At 46.0% G+C, this 22,727-nt stretch overlaps 4 protein-coding genes across 4 annotated transcripts; all 4 read left to right on the forward strand.

The window, feature by feature from the left end:
• Positions 1–275: 275 nt before the first annotated feature.
• Positions 276–4,495, forward strand: LOC130402365 (odorant receptor 131-2-like). Its single transcript, XM_056606514.1, has 4 exons — positions 276–376; positions 965–1,103; positions 2,967–3,392; positions 4,238–4,495. Exons 1-4 carry the CDS (start codon positions 291–293, stop codon positions 4,493–4,495), a joined length of 909 nt encoding a protein of 302 aa, XP_056462489.1. The 5' UTR covers positions 276–290.
• Positions 4,496–7,271: 2,776 nt separating this feature from the next.
• LOC130402366 (odorant receptor 131-2-like) lies at positions 7,272–9,559 on the forward strand. The gene is made up of 5 exons (XM_056606515.1): positions 7,272–7,417; positions 7,889–8,035; positions 8,384–8,648; positions 8,792–8,881; positions 9,173–9,559. Exons 1-5 carry the CDS (start codon positions 7,272–7,274, stop codon positions 9,557–9,559), a joined length of 1,035 nt encoding a protein of 344 aa, XP_056462490.1.
• Positions 9,560–10,797: 1,238 nt separating this feature from the next.
• Positions 10,798–16,763, forward strand: LOC130402367 (odorant receptor 131-2-like). The gene is made up of 5 exons (XM_056606516.1): positions 10,798–10,940; positions 11,631–11,771; positions 12,906–13,173; positions 13,612–14,014; positions 16,657–16,763. The coding sequence occupies exons 1-5, from the start codon at positions 10,798–10,800 to the stop codon at positions 16,761–16,763; spliced, it is 1,062 nt and encodes a 353-aa protein (XP_056462491.1).
• Positions 15,020–22,066, forward strand: si:dkey-43k4.5 (potassium voltage-gated channel subfamily S member 2). The gene is made up of 10 exons (XM_056606720.1): positions 15,020–15,104; positions 17,073–17,249; positions 17,830–17,963; positions 18,545–18,709; positions 19,393–19,564; positions 20,062–20,145; positions 20,434–20,595; positions 20,716–20,799; positions 21,355–21,447; positions 21,608–22,066. Exons 2-10 carry the CDS (start codon positions 17,079–17,081, stop codon positions 22,025–22,027), a joined length of 1,485 nt encoding a protein of 494 aa, XP_056462695.1. The 5' UTR covers positions 15,020–15,104; positions 17,073–17,078; the 3' UTR covers positions 22,028–22,066.
• Positions 22,067–22,727: the final 661 nt, after the last annotated feature.

The following is a 22,727-nucleotide window of genomic DNA, read 5'->3' on the forward strand; positions in this document are numbered from 1 at the left end:
TTATTTGAAAGAACTTGGAGACACAGAGCCAGGACAACAGGGTTTGCAGCCCTACTATCGACGAGTGCTATGGGATCTTGAGACTAGACCTCAGGGAGACAGGACCTTTGATTGATGGGTACTGTCCCTGCCTGCACTTGTTATTACCTCTTTCAGAGCAGGTGAGAACAATGAGGATGATGATGATGTCCAACTCCTCCCTAAGTCCTATGGAGCTGCTAACAGGTAATAGCAGCTCCATGCAGCCCGGGGGCGCTGTTGGGTTCCCTAAAGACAGCTTCACCAATGCCATGACAAAGAACATAGTGGCAATGCTCGTCTGGCTCGTCCTCAACGTCATTAACGGCACCATGGTGTACACCTTCATGAAACACAGGTACACACACGCACACACACACACGCAAGCACGCAAACAGAAGCACACAAACGCACACATACAAACACACATATTAGGTGTTATACTGCAGAAGAATACAGTTGATTAAGTTACCCTCCCTGCAGTGGTATGATGGTGATGGTGATGATGATGATGATGATGACGATGACGATGACGATGATGATGATGATGATGATGATGCTGCTGATGATGATGATGATGATGATGATGTAAACACTAGATCCAAGTAATTTAGGAGAAGGCCTTTGGACATCAGGGGTCAGACTTTTTCTCTTGGCGTCAGACAGATAACCCATTATACTGCCTCAATGTCCTTGTAGATATTGGTGTTGTTGATGTTGATGTTCCAGAGTGTTCTACGAGGACCAGCGTTACATCATGATGTGGTTGTTGTTTGTTCCCAGGGTTTTCTACGAGGACCCGCGTTACATCATGTTGTTGTTGTTGGTTGTTCCCAGGGTTTTCTATGAGGACGCGCGTTACATAATGTTGCTGTTGTTGTTTGTGTCCCAGTGGGTTCTACGAGGACCCGCGTTACGTCATGTTGTTGTTGTTGTTTGTTCCCAGGTTTTTCTACGAGGACCCGCGCTACATCATGTTTATCTGCATGGTGGTGAACGACGCCATGCAGCTCAGCCTGGTGACCACCCTGTACGTGGTGAGCTACATCTTCAGACAGATCCACGCCAGCGTCTGCTGCATCCTGGTAGGAAACAACGCTGACAATCTCTAACCTAACCATCGCTAACCTTTAAGGTCCCATATTATACCAGCAGGTGTGCGTGTGATTAGCCATTTCAAGACGTTTTGAAAATCGGCCTCTTCTGACATCACAAGTGGGCGTGTCCACCTGGGTGTGTGCTAGATCGATCAGTCTACCAGCCTACCCAGTGGAGTGTAGCAAACGTTGCTCATCCATCTGTCGTACATCTAGGTGGACACGCCCACTTGTGATTTCAGAAGAGGCAGATTTTCAAAACGGCTTGTAATGGCTGGTGGCAATCACACCTGGTGGTATAATATGTAAGGGATAATGTATAGAACGCCGGTCATTATCGAGAAAATAAGCCCCGACAGGGCGAACAGGACACCGACGCGCAGCGGAGGTGTCTTGCTTCACCATGAAGGGGCTTATTTTACGATAATGACCGGCAAAGTTCTATACATTATCCCGCTTATTACACGGCTACTTGCCAAAACGAAACATTTATTTACAATGTATTTGTTATCAGCATTCATAGTGTTGATCAGCAGAGAAATAGTCCGCCCAAGACGTTGACGTCGTCGCTTAGCAACCGACAGCGCTTGGGTTGATACATATCCCGCTTATTACATTGACAAGTTACCGGACTACGTGCGGAGTGATACCAAAGGCAAAAAGTCCTTTTGTTTACCTTGACAGCGGTCATTATTCATCCGTTGCCAATGAATTATCCAAAAATAATTGACCGCCGGAAGTTGTGAAGTGCCCATGCAAGTGAACAGAACGTTGAAAAGACCCGTGTAATAAGGGACCTTTAACCATCTCTTATCTCACCCTAAAAATCTCCAACCCTAACAATCCTTGACCACCTCTAACCTAACCGTAAACACCTTTAGTCTTACCATAACCATCTCTAACATAATGCCTAACTTCTAACATAATATCTTACATAAACCATCTCTAAACTTAATCCTAACCGTAAAATTTTCTAATCTCACTTTAACCAGCTGTAATCTGGATTTAACAATCTTTTACCCCATCCATCAACTCAACCTCTCTGGTCTAATACCTAAATTTAACCATTTCTAATCTAACACCTACATTTAAGGTTAATTGCGTTGAGTTTTAATGTTTTGTTTTAGCTTTGTTAGATCAAGATTAAGGGTAAATTCACACTGGTCAGTGTTTGATAGGTTTAGGTTGAGGGTTATTTATGGTAAGGGTTAGTTAAGGTCAGGTTTAGTTAGAAATGGTACATTAAAGTGAGTTAGTTCTAGGGTTAGGGTTATGCAGTGATATTAAGGGTGAGTTAGGGGTTTGTTAAGTTTAGGGTTAGTTAGGATTGGTTAGGGTAAATTAGGACCAGGGTTACTTTAAATATGTTGGCGTTGGTAAGGGTGAGATAGGTCCAGGGTTAGTTTGGTAAGTAAGGTTTAGGTTTAGGGTTAAGTTTAGGGTTAGGGTCGTTAGTACGGGTTAGACAGGTCCAGGGTTTGTAAGGGTCAGGGTAAGTTAGGGTTGGTTAGGTCCGGGCTTAGTTAGTGTCAGTAAGGGTTAGTTAGGGTCAAGGTTAGCTAGGGTTTTATAAGGTTCCGGGTAAGTTAGGGTTGGTTAGGTCCAGGGTGAGATAGGGTCTGTAAGGGTTAGTTAGGGTCAAGGTTAGCTAGGGTTTTATAATGTTCAAGGTAAGTTAGGGTTGGTTAGATCCAGGGTTAGTTAGGGTCTGTAAGAGTTAGTTAGGGTGAAGGTTAGCTAGCGATTTATAAGGGTCAGGGTTAGTTAGGGCCAGGGTTAGTTAGGGTTGGTTAGGTCCAGGCGGGTTAGTTAGGGTTGGTACGTCCTGGTTCAAGCCTTCCCCTGGTGCAGGTGATGACTGCGGTGCTCACCACTCGCTCCACCCCTCTCATCCTGGCGGGCATGTCGGTGGAGCGCTACCTCTCCATCTGCTACCCCATGCACTACGGCCACATCTGCACCGTGCGCCGCACCTTCCTCCTCATCTGGGTCATCCTTCTCCTCGCGGCGGCACCCCCGCTCACCGACCTCTTCATCACCCTGGCCAAGGAGCCGCCAGAGTTCTTCTCCTCGTCCATGTTCTGCGACCACTCGCTGCTCTTCAGGGACCGCTCCATCTACTACAAGAACTGCGTGTTTGACGGCAGCTACCTGTCCTTTGTGGCACTGACGCTGCTGTACACCTACTGTAAGATCATGATGGCCGCCCAGGCCGCCTCCACCACGCTGGCGTCCGTCAAGCGGGCGCGCAACACCGTGCTGCTGCACGGAGCGCAGGTGAGCGTCCACAGAAACGCCAAACCACCCTCTGAGAGAATCACGGAATTACTGTTTTGTTTGTCTTAAGACGTGTTTCTTTTGTATAGGATGTATAGCCTATACCATACCATAATAAAAGACTGCATTTGATAACGTAACAAACCCTTTCATAGCATACCAAACTATAATAGTAACGTAACATAACGGACTCTCAATATATGCTCTGTCTGGGTAATGTAGCATAGCACACTGTCACTATGTTCTGTCTGGGTAATGTAGCATAGCACACTGTCACTATGTTCTGTCTGGGTAATGTAGCATAGCACACTGTCACTATGTTCTGTCTGGGTAATGTAGCATAGCACACTGTCACTATGCTCTGTCTGGGTAATGTAGCATAGCACACTGTCACTATGTTCTGTCTGGGTAATGTAGCATAGCACACTGTCACTATGTTCTGTCTGGGTAATGTAGCATAGCACACTGTCACTATGTTCTGTCTGGGTAATGTAGCATAGCACACTGTCACTATGCTCTGTCTGGGTAATGTAGCATAGCACACTGTCACTATGTTCTGTCTGGGTAATGTAGCATAGCACACTGTCACTATGCTCTGTCTGGGTAATGTAGCATAGCACACTGTCACTATGTTCTGTCTGGGTAATGTAGCATAGCACACTGTCACTATGTTCTGTCTGGGTAATGTAGCATAGCACACTGTCACTATGTTCTGTCTGGGTAATGTAGCATAGCACACTGTCACTATGTTCTGTCTGGGTGATGTAACATAACACATTGTCACTATGTGTTGTCTGGGTAACATAACGTAACAGCCTGTCACTGTGTGCTCTCTGTCCGGCTAGCTGATGCTGTGCCTGCTAGCGTTCGTGGTTCCTTCGCTGCAGGCGTCGCTGATCACTCAGTTCCCCCACCTGAGCCTGGAGATCCGCTACGTCTTCTTCCTGCTCGTCTACATCATACCCCGGTTCCTCAGCCCCATCATCTATGGCTTCCGGGACGAGAACTTCAGAAGGTACTGGATCCGCTACCTCACCTGTCGGACAGGAAGAGCTGGCAGAGTCCGGCCCCTGCCCATCAAGGTCACCCCCAAGGTCAAGTAAGAACCTCTGTGTTGAGTGGGGGAGGAACTGTGCCACCCTGTCAGGTGGACTTCTCTTCTTTGTCAGGCACAGTTACCTGGACAACAAGGAATCACAAGGACCTCTAGACTCTATGTAAAGAAATCAGAAGAAACAAGTGATTGGATTTTTTCCCTTTTTAGTCTTTGAAAATAAGTCCTTAAGGTTTAATACAGAGTACAAAGACTATGTGTTGGAGGCATGGATGAGATACAGAGTTTCTTGATTCTTTGAATTCCTAGGGGTATGTTTTACTGCCAGTGAACCCAAAGTTGCGTTTTTGTCTAGAGCTGTGACACTAGAGCTTCCAAGCTAAATTCTGATGTTGGCATTGCGATTGGTGACAATATATTAATGTTTGCCCAATGATTCTAATCTATAATGCATTTGTAGCCTAGCAATTCATACCAATATGCTCCAATGTGCCTATTGTTGTGTAATTGTGTAATTGTTTTGTCTCTTGGTCAAGTCTCAAGTCTCATGGGTTTCTTTTGCTGATGTACGTTTTCACAAGTTGGATCATAAATACACTTCTTTACTCAAACTAACACAAACTAAAACAATTAAAGAGGCTGATAGACCTTCCTAGTCATTATGGTACAACACTACCATTGACGTCTTGCTAAGATGAGACTCAAAGTAAAGTTATATTTATTTAAAATAAAAACATCACACGCACACACACACACACACACACACACACACACACACACACACACACACACACACACACACACACACACACATATATAAACCTACACACACACTCTCAGAAAAACCTTTTATTAGAAGAAAACTAATCATGCACTTTTGTCAAATCATATCATATAGTATAATGTATCATAATGTATATTGTAAATATGAGAGCTGTATACTGCTAATAAAACGTTTATAGAAATACTTCATGTTGCATAATGTCAGGAGTTAATAGAACCTTTCACCGCAGTCCCCGAAGTCCCAACATTATAACATCAACTCATCACATCATTAAAATAATCTGTGAGTTGTGGGTATCAGGGGTGGGGCGTGGGGTCTATAAAAGTTGGACTACGGCCGGTTGCTGAAACACTCTCTGGTCACCCACCCCAACAGGTGAGAACCACAATATCATATTGTGATATATATATATAAATATATAATATAATATAATATAGCATAATATACTATACTATATTTAGTATCATATCGCTGTACCAAATACTATAGAGAATATTGATGTATGTTTCTACACCAAAAATATACTATTGTAATATGTTATTAATATTATTTACATCTATAGATTAATGTGTTAAATATTATATAGACTATTCAGGTATTGATCTTTTGGTGCAGTTTACACCAAAGATGAAATCCTTTTACCTATTTTCTGTATTTACAATTCACAACTGCACAATTCCCGTTTTTTTTGTCTCATTTAATTTCTCTATGTATATCATGCGTCAATGTCTACAGTTAGCCATCCTCCCTGTCCTTAAGCTTTTAAAATAATTAACAGTAAGGATTAAGGGTTTCGGAATTATAATGATCACATTATGTAGATTATTGTACTTTCTTTATTATTGTGATAATGAATGTTATTTACTGAAGTAGCAAATATTGTTTTGTATAATATCCTATTATCATGAGTATAATATAGGTTCATGATAAATCAGTACTGACATTTGTATCATTATTATTATCCGATAGAAAAAATGATATTTGATAGTCTGTATAACATATTGAACCTGTATTTTTACCTGTACCTTGGTCAAGGGAACATGCAGGAGTATTAATGTATCATGAATGTTTTTTGGTTCAAGAGGAAATTGGGGCTGCCAGAGGAAACCCATAGAACATGGGGAGAACATACGATCCCCACACAGAAAGATCCTTGCTTGGTTGTTTCATGCTACGATTACATATAGGAACCCTCATCACCTATTGCTCTCCTTACTGTCCCTGGAAAGAGGCATCCCTCTTCTGTTTTCCCCTATTTTTTCTTGTCCATTAAAGCAGGGGTTGTTAAAGAGGTTTAGCCGGTCCTGTCGGTACCGAGCCAGGACCCCATGTGTTGTATTGACCCTACCCACTTCCAACTGTATCGAGGCCATTTTGGGGCCAATCGCTACTGTTAGCGTAGGCCAGGGATGGGCTGAGAGAAGCTACACAATTTTGAATTTGGTAGATACGATTCCTGTATTCTGGTGCATTTTGGGGATGGCCACTACCTAAAAAATCTTCCAGGATCGTAACCTATGTACGGTATGTTAATTGAACCAACATACATTCATTTCGTTTTCCATGCCCAATAAGACACATGAATGGTTGGTATTTTTATCAGTGCAAAGGGCACATACATCATCATTCAATGATGCCACAAAACTGAAAAACAGTGGCCCAACATTAAGTGCAACAACTCAATGAACTCAAACCCAAGAAGCATGACATTCATTGCAGTTGTATAGTTGTAGTGGCGACTTAAGTGGATATCTTTAATGACTGATATAGTTTCTAAGCAAACTAGACGCATGGGTTTGCCTTTGAATTCTATGAATTCTTCTGATCTTTTTTGACCGAGTTTTCTGTAACTCGATCAATTATTATTATTATTATTATTATTATTTTATTTTAATTTAAAAATATATATATATTATTATTTTTTTTAATTATGTGCGGGCCGAATGCGGCCCGCGGGCCACCAGTTGCCCATCCCTGGTGTAGGCTGTAAAGGCTGTACCAATAAAGTTGAGGTTAGGTTGAATTTTGAGGTGTCATCAGGATGAACAGCACCTCGAGACCCGACGGCTTCAGGGACGCCTTCATCAAGAACTTCATCACGGTCTTCCTCTGTGTTGCCATCAACACCGTCAACGGCTCCTTCCTCTACATCTACTTCAGGAGTGAGGTGTTCAAGAAGGACCCCAGGTACACACACAAACAAGCACACATGCATGCACACGCACGCACGCAGGCACGAACACACACACACACACACACACACACACACACACACACACACACACACACACACACACACACACACACACACACACACACACACACACACACACACACACACACACACACACACACACACACACACACACACACAGAGACTGATCAGACCCCTGACATTAGAGACAATTAACTTCAGATGAATCAAAGCTCATCTTGCCCTCTCTCTCCCTCTCTCTCTCTCTCTCTCCCTCTCCCTCTCTCTCTCTCTCCCTCTCCCTCTCCCTCCTCTCTCTCTCTCTCTCTCTCTCTCTCTCTCTCTCTCTCTCTCTCTCTCTCTCTCTCTCTCTCTCTCTCACTCTCTCTCTCTCTCTCTCTCTCTCTCTCTCTCTCTCTCTCTCTCTCTCTCTCTCTCTCTCCCAATGCCCCACCCTCCACCAGGTATGTGCTCTACATCCACTTGGTGATAAATGACATCATCATGCTCACCAGCTCCGTCCTCCTCCAGGTGATCACCTATCTCGCGGTCGGGGGGATCAATGTGGCGGTGTGCTGCACCATTCTGGTCGTCATGGTTACCACCAACAAGTACGCCTGTAGACTGACTGTGTGAGACGTTTTTGGCCCAATCCCATATCTACCCCTTACCCCTTCCCCTTACCCTCAAAACAAGGGGGAGGGGTAAGGGGTAGAAATGTTTAATAGCAATGTAACAATAGACGCAGGAAAACATTAACAGGCAGACAATCAATCAATGAGTACAATTTAAATAGATATGATGAAATCTAAATGTAGCATATCACAGGTAAAGAAATAGAGAAACAGCACGAGCAGCGCTTGTAGTAGTGCTGTGTATTCCAGGACCAGTCCAGTGAACCTAGCCTGTACGGCGGTGCTACTAGTATTACTAGTTGTACTAGCAGCACTGTATTCCAGGAACAGTCCAGTGAACCTAGCCTGCATGGCGGTGGAGCGCTACATCGCTGTGTGTCGGCCGCTACACCACCCCCAGCTGTGCACCGTGGGTCGCACCTACTGCCTGATCGGCCTGATCTGGGGCGCGTCCTTCATCGACGCCTTCGCCGACATCATCATCATCTTCGTGACCCGGCCGCTCTCCTTCTTCTCCGTCTCCATGATGTGCTTTGCCGACGCCATCTTCTCCGTCCGCCAACACAAAGACAAGACCACGGTCGTCCAGGTGAGGTTCACCTGACAGCACTTGCACTACACATGCAGCGTTAAGTAGAGGGAGGCTTTAGTTCTTCCTTGATTACGTGCAATATGGAGTATGGACAGTATGTGTTTGTGCGTGTGTTGAGGCGGGGGTCTGTCTCTCCCCAGGTGGTCCTGGTCTCCATGGTGTTTCTGACCCTCGTCATCACCTACCTGAAGGTCCTCTTTGCAGCCAGGAAAGCGTCCGGTGATGACCAGGTGTGTAAGCTCCATAGTTGTTGATTAGTCTGATTTAATACTGGCCTTGCTTATACCAAGAGTAGTACTTTGATTGTCAACATTTCAAACAAAAACTTTGCATTCTCCATTGGTCCAGATAGGACCAATGTTGTCAATGGTTTTCTATCATGTTCTGGAGAAAGCTTATGCTACATTGGAGAAAAGCTGATCCTGTTGGTTCCCCTTTAGGGTTGACATTCAGATCATGCTTCAGGTTCAAGGGTCATGCACAGGTTCAGGGCCATAACCGAGCACTGCTGGTCCATGCAGGTGTCGGCCAGGAAGGCGAGGAACACCATCCTGCTGCACGGCGTGCAGCTGCTGATCTGCATGCTCTCCTACGCCTCGCCCATCCTCACCATGCACCTGATCCGGACCTTCCCCACCAACTTCCGGAACATCCTCTTCCCCTGCTTCCTCCTCACCAACGTCCTGCCGCGCCTCCTCAGCCCCCTCATCTACGGCGTGCGCGACCAGAAGTTCAGCAACCAGCTCAGACTGCTCTTCTCCTGCAGGAGCTCTGGGCCCGGGGAGGGCGAGAGACTGAAGCCCACCGCAGGAGAGAGAGTCCGACCGATGAAGGGCAAGAGAGAGACACAGACAGCAGGGGAGAGAGGGAGCTCTAGAAAGATGAATAAACAGACCGGACGGCCCTAGTGGCTGGTACGATCGTTTTTTGCATTTGCGATCTTGTTTGTGATGAGGTCACACTTTGCTCTGTAGAGGAGACTGAAATATCCCAAACGGTTTTGAGCGATCCTGCTATTAAAAGCTTTTGTGCAAACCTGTATTCGACCTCTAGTATCCCCTTGGAATAAGGTTCCATTTTGGGACCAATGCAATTAAAACACTCTTTTGGTGATACATCATCCAAGAGACAAGAAAGGTGCCACCCAGTGGTATATTCCAATCAAAGCAGGACCAGGCTATAGCTAGGGAACATGGGGTACAAAAAAACAAACAGAAGTCCCTCCCTCAATTTAGGCAGACAACCTTCTCACTATGTGTATATAATCCACAATATCCCACCTCAAACTCCTCACACTACAACCTCTGGCACAGACCAGCATCTGCTGTAAGTTGTCTCCCTTTCTCTCTGTCGCTCTTTCTCTCTGTATCTCTTGCTCTCGGTCTCTCTGTCTCTCTATCTCTCTATCTCTCTATATCTATTTCTGTCTGTCTGTCTGACTGTCTGTCAGTCTTTCTGTATATTGTTCGATCTATTATTGTTCTATAAGGTATTCATATTTCGGTAATTGCCCTTCATTTTATCCTAAACTTCAAAACGTTGGACAAATTAAAAAATGTCAGATTGACCAAATTGTTGAACTACAGGCAAATAATGTGCCTTGAATGTGTGAAATATTAACATAATCCCTTTTAAATGCCTTTATTCTTGAATTACAAGCTCTCAGAGTTTATGAGAATATGAACATATGTCTTTCTTTGTGTGTTTGTGAATTTTCTTATTTGTTGGAAGTACAGGCAACAGAAAAAAAAGGCCTCCTTCATTAGCCAGTCCCCCAAAACAGGCGGCCAGCAGGCTACCTTTAACCATAGGGCTGCGTAGCCTGGTGGTAGACTGGGGTCATTTGCAATGACGGCATGGGGGCGTGAACGCAGGCAGCCGGGTAGGAAGGTAGAAAGACAGGTAGGCCCTTCAATCATTTCATTTTGGCCACAATGAAATGATTGGACAGGCTTATTACAGGGATGCGGACGCCACAGATGTTTAACCAGAGCATTTTATTGATTGACAGCTGTCAGGATGAGGAGAGATTTTTTAGAAATGATCAAAAATGCTTCTATAATAAATTGTCTAATGTAGCGTAAATATTTCTGTATTGAGATTGTATTTCTGTATTCAGATGAAATAAAGGCAGAGCTGGTTCAACATGAACGCCACTCGCCTAGACACTCTGAAGCAGGCCTTCATCAAGAATTTCATCACGGTCTTCCTCAGCGTCATCATCAACCTCGTCAACGGCTCTTTTGTCTACATCTACTTCAGGAGTCAGGAGTTCCAGAGGGACCCTAGGTATCAGAAATACTTTCATGTTTATAAATATTGATGCCATAACTTCAATTCCATTATTAACTGTCCTGCTCTGTCTTCCTCTACTCCTGTCCTCTTCCTCTCCTTTATCTACTCCTTGATTCTACATTATCCAGTCAAATTACCATATTCCTTTTTTCAATGTTATATGGTTCAACAGTGATTCAAATGTTCCGCTACCGTGCTGGCCAGGTCCCTGCTGGAATAAAGCACTCTCCTACTCGTCTCCTCTCCTCCCCGTCTCCTCTGCTCACCTCTCCCCTCCTCTCCTCTCCTCTCCTCTCCTCTCCTCTCCTCCTCTCCCCTCTCTTCCCCTCCCCTCTCTTCCCCTCCCCTCTCTTCCCCTCCCCTCCCATCCCTTTCCCTCCTCTCCTCTCCTCCCCTCCCCTCCCCTCTCATCCCCTCCCCTCCCTTCCTCTCCTCTCCTCTCCTCTCCTCTCCTCTCCCCTCCCCTCCTCTCCTCTCCCCTCCCCTCCCCTCCTCTCCCCTCCCCTCCTCTCCTCTCCTCTCCTCTCCTCTCCTCTCCCCTCCCCTCCCCTCCCCTCCTCTCCTCTCCTCTCCTCTCCTCTCCTCTCCCCTCCTCTCCTCTCCTCTCCCCTCCTCTCCTCTCCTCTCCTCTCCTCTCCTCTCCTCTCCTCTCCTCTCCTCTCCTCTCCTCTCCTCTCCTCTCAGGTATGTGCTGTTCATCCACCTGGTCCTTAATGACATGGTGCTGCTGAGCCTTTCTACGGCGCTACAGATCATGGCCTACACCGTCCGGGTCACACTCGCCCCCTGCTGTGTCCTGATCCTCATCCTCCTCGCCGCAAACAAGTAGGTGGTGGAGTAGTAGGAGTAGTAGTAATAGTAGCAGTAGTGTAGGAATAGTTCTAGCATTACAAGGAACACTAGTGGTAGTAGCAGATCTACAAGTAGTACATGTAGGAGTAACATGGGGTGATACTACTACATGTAATTTTCAAAGTTCTAGGAGTGCTAAGAGTACTAGTTGTAGTAATGCTAGGAATAGGAGCACTAGGGGTATTGGTAGTTCTAGAACATACAGGGGTATCTGGCGGCCCGTGGATCACATTAAGCCTGCAAGTTGATAAAATAATTGTGAAATGTAGTAGGTAAACGTGAACCGTACAAACCACTAATAAAGTGCGCTCTCTCAAATGGCCGGTGCTTTTGTAACGTTGTGTTGTCTGACGATCTCTGGCCTCCAAGAACCACTAAAGTTGTGGCAGCCGCAATTATACAGCTTAATTAAATTCATAAATGTATTTGAGGAAAGACTTTTAATTAGGGATGCTCCGAAATGAAAATTCTTGGCCGAAACCGAAACCGAATATACTGAAACAGTTGGCCAAAAGCCGAAACCGAATACCGAATGTGTCTTTTGCTGTTTTTCATTCATTTCGCTTTAATCTTTCACCATTGCATAAATCAAACAATTAAATGTCCTTTATAAACTCTTTTGTCCTGCTTTTCAATAAAAAAATCAATTACAAATTTGATAGAAAATATTTATTTAATAATGAACGTTTTCTAACATTCCAGCAGACATTATAGCAAGAATTTAAGAACAATTGACCTTTCAATAAATGAGTAAAACAATTATTATATATTTTTTTAATCAAAAATAAAAATGTGTGGTGTATTATTTTCAGCATTTTTACTCATTCGGCCGAAACCGAACATTATGTTTCAGGCCATTTTTGGCCTAACATTTTCGGTGGCCGAATATTCGGTGCATCCCTACTTTTAATGCCAATTTGAAACAGAATAGGAGGCATGTGGAAATGCACATTAAAAACGTAATGGTTGCACTTGCTTATGGTGTTCACTTTAATTGTTTTTGCTAGTACTTCTAATATTACTGTATTCCATGAATAGTCCAGTGACCACAGCCTGCACGTTGGTATTACTAGTTAGGTCGGAACTACTAGTCGTACTGTATTCCAGGAACAGTCCAGTGAACCTAGCCTGCATGGCGGTGGAGCGCTACATCGCTGTGTGTTGGCCGCTACACCACCCCCAGCTGTGCACCGTGGGTCGCACCTACTGCCTGATCGGCCTCATCTGGGGCGTGTCCTTCCTCCCCGGCCTCAGCAACCTGGTCATCCTGCTGCTGAACTGGCCTGCTTCCGGGTCCTGGTTCTCGATGGTCACCTGCTACAACAACCGCATCTTCAACATGCCCCAGCACCAGACCAGCGACCTTTTCATGGAAGTACGTCACAGCAAAGTGTTTGTTCAGCCATATATTGAAAAACAACCCAATACAGACTTCCAAATAATAGCAAAGCTGCTCTTAATAGTTTTGTACCATTAGAGGCAGCAAGGAGACTAGAGGAATTTGTTGAAAAAAGTCAGAACACACAGAAGTTGGTTAGGATCAAACTGGTGAAGATTTAGTGACTGAATAAGTGTATGAGTCAAGGTTCAAGTTAGGACACCAATAACGAATAAGACACTTTTTACATTAGCACCTTGGAATCGGTGAACCTAAAACTAAAGGAGCACCAATATCGATGTGCTCAGAGATTTCAGGTTGGTTGGTTGGGTCCCAAGGTCACACTGAAATCATCCCTTGGGTCTCGAGGTGAAAGGTGTTGTAAGACCCCCCCGCTGAGCGGAGGCTGAATGAGAGGTTGTGTTTCCCACCCAGGTCTTCTTCCTGTCCGTGGTGAGCGTCACCCTGGCCGCCACCTACCTCAAGGTGCTGTTCGCCGCCAGCGCCGCCTCCGCCAGCAGCCGAGCGTCGGCCAGGAAGGCGAGGAACACCATCCTCCTGCACGGCGTCCAGCTGCTCATCTGCATGCTCACCTACGTGGCGCCGTTCGTCTGCGTACCCCTCATCAGGGCCATGCCCCACCAGCTCACCGTAATCCTCTTCATCTCATTCATCCTCGTCAACATCCTGCCGCGCCTCCTCAGCCCCCTCATCTACGGCGTGCGCGACCAAAAGTTCAGGACTCAGCTCAGACTGCTCTTCTCCTGCAGGAGCTCTGGGCCCGGGGAGGGCGAGAGACTGAAGCCCACCGCAGGAGAGAGAGTTGGACCAGTGGAGGGTAATAGAGGGACAGCGACAGCGGGAGAGAGAGGGAGCTCCAAAAAGATTAAAAGTAGATGAAATTCAGCAATAAAGCTACTGTTTAGCTGCTCATAGATGACACACAGGCTACCCAAACTAGTAAACGTTGTTCAAAGTTTGGAAATATATTTAGCACACAAAAATTTAAAAATACAAATAGAAGAATGAAAGGGATTGTAGATTGTATGCTTAGGCCTAATTAATTCAGAGTAGGCCTAACAGTAGGCATACATGCTGACCAACTATGTGACATTAAATGTTTATTTATCTATAGGCCTACTTAGGCAACCCTAACCCTAACCCTTATAACAATATTTATAACATTATATGCTTAAAATATGCATTGATTTCGTGCTTTGTTTGATGTAACGCCCCATCTTCGCAACTAGATGGGGACAGCCTCTCAGTAAAGATTAAGAACGCTGAATAAAGAGGCAAATTAAGCCTAAACCATTCTTGAGAATTACAACGACTTCAATGTGCATATTGTTCGGCTCAACGTCTGTATATGTTGTTTGATGCACACACAAATAAAGTATTTTCTTGTTCATGGCGTGCAGGCTACTTCTACAGAACCGTTTCGAGAAATGAAGGACCTACAAATTAGGCTACTTTAAAACTAAAGTTCGAACAATAAAATCTAATATGTGCAGACTCAAGTAAACCACTTAATATGTATATTTTAAATCTCGTTGGACGCGGAGGATTTAAAAGCCAACGTTTCTATTGATCAAGACAAATTATCTGAAGAGAGACGGTCTTGGCATTGGACACATGCATCGAAGACTTCCGGATAATACCGAAGGGTCCCGGCGGAGTGAGGAGCAGCGCGCGGACGGGACGGGAGGGTTCGGGGATACACGAACAGAGGGGAAGAGATGCCAACCCACTGGTTCGTTTCATCATAGGGCTCCATATAGATATTCATCATGAAATCTTGACCATTTTTAAGTTAAAGTTATACAATAAACGGGTCATGGGGTAATAGGGCCTTAAAAAAGGCTAATAAGTCAGATCATGCAAAGTAAAGAAGGGAACATTTCGGCCCATTGTAAGAACATCCAAAGGTAAGTTGATTTAATTGTTACAGCTGCCCTTCCCATAACCAATGCTACATCTGGGGTTGGTTCCCGTGTGCTACCCTGTGGCAGCCTGCTTCTACCTAGGGTGGGTTAAATGTAGAGGATGCCATTTATTTCCCCATGGGAATAAATATCAAAGCAAATCACTTGCCAGCACTTCTATATTTAAATGACTTGAAGTTATGTATTGTTGTTGCTTTCTCTCATTTGTTAAATACACACGATTCCATGCATATTTAGTTTGGTATCGGACAGGAATTTGATCAATCTTGCGTGCGGTTTCTCTTGGATATGCAGTTAGCATGTTTAATTATAGATAGAATGTATTTCTGTACATGCATAGTAACTCCTATGGGAGAACGACATACACTATTTATGTAATTAGTGAGAGAGAGAGAGAGAGAGAGAGAGAGAGAGAGAGAGAGAGAGAGAGAGAGAGAGAGAGAGAGAGAGAGAGAGAGAGAGAGAGAGAGAGACTGTCTGTCTGTCTGTCTGTCTGTCTGTCTTTCCGTCCGTCCGTCCGTCCGTCCGTCCGTCCGTCCGTCCGTCCGTCCGTCTGTCGTCCGTCCGTCCGTCCGTCTGTCGTCCGTCCGTCCGTCCGTCCGTCTGTCGTCCATCCGTCTGTCGTCCGTCCGTCCGTCCGTCCGTCTGTGTTTGCCTGTGCGTGCCAGCGTGCGAGCACTGGTGGTGTGTGTGTTTGTGTTTGTGTCTGTGTGTGTGTGGGTGTGTGGCTGTAAAGTGCTGAAAAATAAAACCAAATCAAAAGACAAGAACATAAACTAGTGCTAAAAATAACCCCAGTGAAGACATCACTTGGAACCTGACTGTCATCCTGATGTGGCCTGTGTGTGTGTGTGTGTGTGCGTGTGCGTGTGCGTGCATGCGTGCGTGCGTGCGTGTGTGAGAGTAGAGAGTAGAGAGTAGGTGAGAGAGGATAGATTAAAAATGTCCACTGACCAAAGCTCAAGTGTAGATGGAAACAGAAGCTGAACTTTGTTGCTTCCTTGAAGTCAAATATAGCCACTATTAAACGCTGGGACGACTCTCTCATCTAGTTGTTGATCAGCCTAATTTAAACAGATCAGCTCAAAAACAGCAGGCGGAGGCGGATTGAAAAGGCCCTACGCCAAACCAAAACGCGCTCCGCACCGCAATGTGCTCCTGGGGTGTGGAAGAAACACAGAAATGAAAGAGATGCTTGACCTCTATGCTTGAGCAGGCGAGAGAAGGAGAGAGGAGGGGGAAGGAGGAGAGAGAAGAAGAGAGGAGGAGAGAGGGGGAGAGAGGAGGAGAGAGGGGGAGAGACGAGGAGAGACGAGGAGAGAGACGAGGGAGGAGAGACCAAGCTAGAGGAGAGGAGGGGCTAGAGAAGAGAGACGAAGAGAGAAGAGGAGAGGGGAGGGTAGATGAGAACAGAGGAGGGAAGGGGAAAGGAGAGAGGAGGAGAGGGTAGGAGAGATAATGCAGTGTCCTAACTAATGCAGTGTACATTAGTTTAGCACCTGTCTCTTGCAAGGTCATTTCCTGTGTTTTGCAGTAAAGGCGGTTAGAGAGATCATGTTCCTGAGGATGTCAGGGTCAGCAAGTATCCAGTCTGCTCCAGAGACCAGCTCTGGCCAATACCACAGTACACCTGGAGAATAGAGGAGTGGATTATCATGTCATTTACTTATACAATATAACCATATCATATCTTATGCAATCCGGGCTTATCCTATCTTCAGTGTTGTGTTTTTTTGTCAGTTATAGTAAGATAAGAAAAGTTAGTGCTTTTGTTAAGACCTTTATACTTTTGTCAGAGATCATTTCGGAGCGAACCAGTGAAGTAATGCATACCTCTTACAGAACGTGAACATTCATATATTATGTCTATTTATCCATTCCAAAGAATCTTTGTGCCTCTTTGGGTGTGCCCCTGCGTGCGTGCGTGTGTGTGTGTGTCCTGTTTGCTAGGTAACCATGGTGCGGGGGAGCCTCCCGGGCTGGGGGCAGCAGGACCCAAAAGAGGTGCTGGTGCACGTGAACGTAGGAGGGCTGAAGAGGAGCCTTTGCTCCAGCACCCTGAGAAACTTTCCAGAAACCAGACTGGGGAAGCTGCTGAGCTGTGACACAGAGGAGGCCATCCTACAGGTCTCAGACTCTCTAGGACCACTCCTCTACTTCTTCCTCCGTCCTGTTCTTTCTTAACATAATGTCCCGTCTGGGAATAATAAAGTACTATTTAGATAGATAGATGGCTGGCTGGCTGGCTGGCTGGCTGGCTGGCTGGATGGATGGATGGATGGATGGATGGATGGATGGATGGATGGATGGATGGATGGATGGATGGATGGATGGATGGATGGATGGATGGATGGATGGATGGATGGATGGATGGATGGATGGATGGATGGATGGATGGATGGATGGATGGATGGATGGATGGATGGATGGATGGATGGATGGATGGATGGATGGATAGATAATTTATTGTCCCCTTGGGGAAATTGTTCTCAGTGAATAGACAGATGTTTGATCGTATCAAAAGATAAACTGCAGATGCTCAGGATCAAACCCACAACCTTTCTAAAACCCTACGTGCACCCATACCTTCCTGCCCATTATAGACTAACGTTGGACACATATGCACATATTTATCCATCTATCCATGTGCCTGTCTTTCCATCCATCCAGCCATGTGTGTCTGTCTGCCTGTCCGTCTGTTCATCAGGTGTGTGATGACTACGACGTGCAGCAGAAGGAGTTTTATTTTGACAGGAATCCCGGTCTCTTTCCTTACCTTCTTCACTTCTATCAGACGGGAAAACTACACATCATGGAGGACCTGTGCGTCTTCTCCTTCAGGTACAAACACCCTTCTCTATTTGAAGGACTTAACATGACAGAGGTTATCTTATTGTGGCCTTATGTAGACTTATTGAACTGGGCCAATGTGCATCTTTAACAAACCTATTATCCATTATATCAAGAGACAAGCTGTGAATTTAGTAAGCACTGCATAACTTGCACTAAATGTAAAGGGAATGCATTTATAAATTAACTTTTCTAACCTGTGGACACTCAAAGCACTCAAAGCAGATTCATGTCCGACGCTCGTCTGTAGCAGGTTAGCCTTATTCATAGTAACCCTGGGTGAAATGCCTGCAGTGGCCAAACCACACATTTCCTACAGGAAAGACTGGAAGCACTATGCTATGCTACGCTAGTGTACACCAGGCTACAGATAGGACTGGACGTACTATGCTGTGCCAGTGTATGCTAGGCTTCACAAAGATCATCATGGACTGCGCACAGCTTATTGACACAGTGATTGACAGTACCTGTATCTGGACCTCTGTGTTGATCGATTGTAGCAGTATCAATAATGATGGTTCTCAGCCTCACTAAAATTCTCGTCACGGATTCTTCTTCCTGATTGGCTACAGCCAGGAGATAGAATACTGGGGCATCAATGAGTTCTTCCTGGACAGTTGCTGTAGTTACCGTTTCCATGACCGCAAGCTAGAGAGCAGCCGCCATCGCAGCTGGGACGATGAGAGCGACGTCAGCAGTGTGGACACTTCCGTGGACGAGATCTCAGATCTAAACAGGTAAACAACACCTGACCAGGTACACAACACCCGAACAGGATCTCATTAACATGAAGAGGTAAACAACACCTCAACCGGTAGTTAATCTGAACAGGTAAACAACACCTCAACAGGTAAACAACACCTGACCAGGTACACAGCACCTTAACAGGTTCTCATTAACATGAAGAGGTAAACAACACCACCACAGGTAAACAACACCTCAACAGGTAGTTAACCTTAACAGGTAAACAACACCTCAACAGGTAAACAACACCACAATAGGCAAACATCAGCCTGACCAGGTAAAAAACACCTGAACAGGTAAACCCGGAATAATCTCATCAAGCGAAAGACCTGAGAGAGAAAAGGAGGGAAGGAAGGCAGGAAGTTGGTTGAATTGTGGTGAGGTATGTTTATACTTTAGTAACAGTTGAATATCCAGTAATGATCTGAGTCCTCTCCCAGCATGAGGTCAAAGGTCACGGTGATACAGACAGGGACCACAGACACAATGATCAGAGGGCCGCCTTTGTTACAACTTCTATCTCCAGTTCATTCACCTGGTTTTAATGGTCTTTAAAAATGCAAGACAAAAACAATACAGTATTAATAACGTTTTACTGCCAATACTTTTCTTGGATATTGGCCAAAGGCATCTTTGTCTTGGGTTGTGCTGATCCTCCTCTCATTTGGGTCGCTAGGGACATGCTGCGTTTCCAGGAAGTGCCCTATGGCAATGCAAGGCGGTGTCTCTGGCTGACCCTGGAGAACCCTGGCTACTCCATCCCCAGCAAGGTGTTCAGCCTGCTGTCCATCAGCGTGGTGCTCACCTCCATCGCTGCCACGTGCATCCACAGCATGCCAGAACACCAGGTAGGTACTGCTACATGCTACATGCTACATGCTACAGCATGCCAGAACACCTGGTAGGTTCTGCTACATGCTACAGCATACCAGTGCAATAGGTAGGTACTGCTACCTGCTACAGCATGCCAGTACACCAGGTAGGTACTGCTACATACTACATGCTATAGCATGCCTGTTACACCAGGTATGTTCGGCTATCTGCTACATGCTATAGCATGCCATTACACCAGGTAGGTTTAGCTTACATGCTAAATGCTACAGCAGGCCAGAACACCAGATAGGTACTGCAACATACTACCAGTGTATTCTATAATACAGGTTGGACAGGAAGCACCATGGTAGCTAGCTACACTAATTTTACAGCAGTTCAAACTATATTTTAACTGCATATCACAGGTTGTCAAAACATCAGGTTTTGACAACCATGCTACATACTCCATAACTCAGCAGAACAAACGTAACAAAGTACAGATTGACCAGATTGCCCCCCTCTCCATCTCCAGAGCTTCGACGAAGATGGGAAACTGATGGAAGACCCCATCATGCAGATTCTGGAGGTCTTCTGTACCTGCTGGTTCTCCTTTGAGGTGAGACAAGCTCACAAGCCGCTAATGCAAGACGCCAGTACTAGCTAGTTATGGTAGCTCGTAAAGCAAGATTCTAAGGTTAGCTGATTATGATACATGCTCTCTGCTGCTAATCCTGGATGCTAATGCTAGTGCTGCTAATGCTAACCACTAACACTAGTTGTAGTATTGGTGTCTGTGGCCTTTCTTTGGCCACTTTCAGAAAAGCCAACATGGCAAAGGCATTCATTTTAATCAAATGTTAATAGCAAATAGCCAAACACAGCCACAGATTTCCCTCCCTCACAGGTGGTGACAAGGCTGCTGCTAGCTCCTAACCAGAGGAAGTTCTTCCACCATCCTCTGAACATCATAGACTTGGTGTCTGTGGTCCCTGTCTACATCACTGGGACCTTTGACCTCATGCTGGGGGAAGCGTCAGAACGCGGAATTCTGGGGGCACTCCTTCAGGTTCGAAACTTTGAGATCCTTTCTGGATATTCAACTGTTACTAAAGTATAAATAACATACATCACCACACTTCAACCAACTTCCTTGCTCCTGCCTTTCTTCCCTTCTCTTGTCTCGCAGGTCTTTCGCTTGATGCGAATATTTCGGGTGTTGAAGCTGGCCAGACACTCCACAGGCCTCCGATCTCTGGGAGCCACGCTACAGGTAGGACTGGGAGCACAATGCTATGCCATCCTATGCTATGCTACTAGGCTACAGGTAGGACTGAATGCACTATTTTACTCCCTACTATTGTATGCTAGGCTACAGGTAGGACCGGAAGCACTATGCTTTGCTTTGCTATGCTATGCTAGTGTACGCTAGGCTACAGGTTGGACAGGAAGCTCTATCTTCGCTAGCAAAACTAGCATGACAGTGCCTTAATATCTTCTTGTTGTCATTTCCCGAGTTTCATTCAAATCTATTAAGGCTCCCACGATTAACAATGGATATATTGTTTATATATTATACATTATTTATTACATTAGATTACTTAGGTATTTCATAATATGTTTACTGTTTTAGCTGATCAAGAAAGGAAAAACGGGCATATTGAATTGAGATGGTTGAGTCTATTAAAGGGGTTGGTGTAGATGGGCATGACCCTGACCCTTAAGGTCAGGCTCAGGGTCACCCTTTAGGGTCTGAGGAAGGAGAGGACTGAGCTAGGCATCATGGGAAAATAGCAGGTTCTAACGGTGCTTCACCTTGGCCCTGCAGCACAGCTACCGTGAGGTGGGCATCCTGCTGCTGTACCTGGGGGTCGGGGTCTCTGTGTTCTCCGGCATGGCCTACACCGCCGAGTATGAAGAGGTACCCCACTCCCATGACTATTTGGTTTCCACGTTATGTTAACAATTGTACGGTGCCAAAGCCAGGAGGCACTGTGTGTTCCTGATGTCTTCATCTCTCTCTCTCTCTCTCTCTCTCTCTCTCTCTCTCTCTCTCTCTCTCTCTCTCTCTCTCTCTCCAGGATGTCGGTCTGGACACCATCCCGGCGTGCTGGTGGTGGGGGACGGTCTCCATGACGACGGTGGGCTACGGCGACGTGGTCCCGGTGACGGTGGCGGGGAAGCTGGCGGCCAGCGGCTGCATTCTGGGCGGCACCCTGGTGGTGGCGCTGCCCATCACCATCATCTTCAACAAGTTCTCCCACTTCTACCGCAAGCAGAAGGCTCTCGAGGCCTCGGTGCGCAACCACGACCCCCAGCAGGGGGTCCGCCGCGCCCAGGAGGGGCCGGAGCCGTCCTCAGACGGAGACAGCCGCTGTCTGGACGACGACGACGAGGATGAGGAAGAGGATTATGATGTGGACTTTGAGGAAGATGGGGGCGTGGTTAACTACAGCTATGTGGAGCATCCTTCATACACTGGGAGGACGGAGCGATGCTGACTGGGAGGACTGGAGTGGACTGGGAGCACTGGTGTGGACTGGGAGGACTGGTGTGGACTGGGAGGAGGACTGGTGTGGACTGGGAGGACTGGTGTGGACCGGGAGGAGTGGTGCAGACTGGGAGGAGTGGTATTGATTGGGAGGAGTGGTGTGGACTGGGAGGAGGAGTGGTGTGGACTGGGAGGAGGAGTGGTATTGATTGGGAGGAGTGGTGTGGACTGGGAGGAGGAGTGGTGTGGACTGGGAGGAGTGATGTGGACTGGGAGGAGGAGTGGTGTGGACTGGGAGGAGTGGTAGTGCTGACTGGTTGGAAGAGGAACACTCAAACACCAAGGTTGAAGTCATGTGTTGCGAAGCCCAAATCATACAGAGCGCACATTTTGCCTCATATTTGTAGCGTGACTCAAACTTAGAACTAGAATCATACTGTTTTCTTAGGGCGAGTGTAGCAGGACTAGGTTCTTCCGCTTGCTTCAAAAAAAATGAAGCAAGTGTCTGCCCAATGCAGCGATGTGCTTCAGGCTTTAGACTGTTCACTTACTGACTGACTGCTGTTTGACCAACCAAATGAACAAAACCGCTCACCACTACAAAACAGGACAAAACAGGAAGTTAGGGGAACATTATATGGTCGGACATCCTGTCAGCGATCTCTCCTCAGTATTCAGCTTTACCCTTGTTAAGATGCAATGGCAGGATA

Source organism: Gadus chalcogrammus, chromosome 13 (assembly GCF_026213295.1).
Source record: "Gadus chalcogrammus isolate NIFS_2021 chromosome 13, NIFS_Gcha_1.0, whole genome shotgun sequence".
In the NCBI taxonomy this organism is placed as follows: domain Eukaryota; kingdom Metazoa; phylum Chordata; class Actinopteri; order Gadiformes; family Gadidae; genus Gadus; species Gadus chalcogrammus.

What these genes read in the sequence shown, in the direction of transcription:
- LOC130402365 (XM_056606514.1), top strand. Translation starts at nt 291, where the DNA reads ATGACAAAGAACATAGTGGCAATGCTCGTCTGGCTCGTCCTCAACGTC. An exon ending in CCAGCGTCTGCTGCATCCTG is followed by an intron (nt 1,104 to 2,966) that starts GTAGGAAACAAC and finishes CCCCTGGTGCAG; the next exon opens with GTGATGACTGCGGTGCTCAC. An exon ending in TGCTGCTGCACGGAGCGCAG is followed by an intron (nt 3,393 to 4,237) that starts GTGAGCGTCCAC and finishes CTGTCCGGCTAG; the next exon opens with CTGATGCTGTGCCTGCTAGC.
- si:dkey-43k4.5 (XM_056606720.1), top strand. Translation starts at nt 17,079, where the DNA reads ATGGTGCGGGGGAGCCTCCCGGGCTGGGGGCAGCAGGACCCAAAAGAG. An exon ending in CAGAGGAGGCCATCCTACAG is followed by an intron (nt 17,250 to 17,829) that starts GTCTCAGACTCT and finishes TCTGTTCATCAG; the next exon opens with GTGTGTGATGACTACGACGT. An exon ending in GAGATCTCAGATCTAAACAG is followed by an intron (nt 18,710 to 19,392) that starts GTAAACAACACC and finishes TTGGGTCGCTAG; the next exon opens with GGACATGCTGCGTTTCCAGG.
- LOC130402367 (XM_056606516.1), top strand. Translation starts at nt 10,798, where the DNA reads ATGAACGCCACTCGCCTAGACACTCTGAAGCAGGCCTTCATCAAGAAT. An exon ending in ATCCTCCTCGCCGCAAACAA is followed by an intron (nt 11,772 to 12,905) that starts GTAGGTGGTGGA and finishes ACTGTATTCCAG; the next exon opens with GAACAGTCCAGTGAACCTAG. An exon ending in CCAGCGACCTTTTCATGGAA is followed by an intron (nt 13,174 to 13,611) that starts GTACGTCACAGC and finishes TTTCCCACCCAG; the next exon opens with GTCTTCTTCCTGTCCGTGGT.
- LOC130402366 (XM_056606515.1), top strand. Translation starts at nt 7,272, where the DNA reads ATGAACAGCACCTCGAGACCCGACGGCTTCAGGGACGCCTTCATCAAG. An exon ending in GTGTTCAAGAAGGACCCCAG is followed by an intron (nt 7,418 to 7,888) that starts GTACACACACAA and finishes ACCCTCCACCAG; the next exon opens with GTATGTGCTCTACATCCACT. An exon ending in ACAAGACCACGGTCGTCCAG is followed by an intron (nt 8,649 to 8,791) that starts GTGAGGTTCACC and finishes GTCTCTCCCCAG; the next exon opens with GTGGTCCTGGTCTCCATGGT.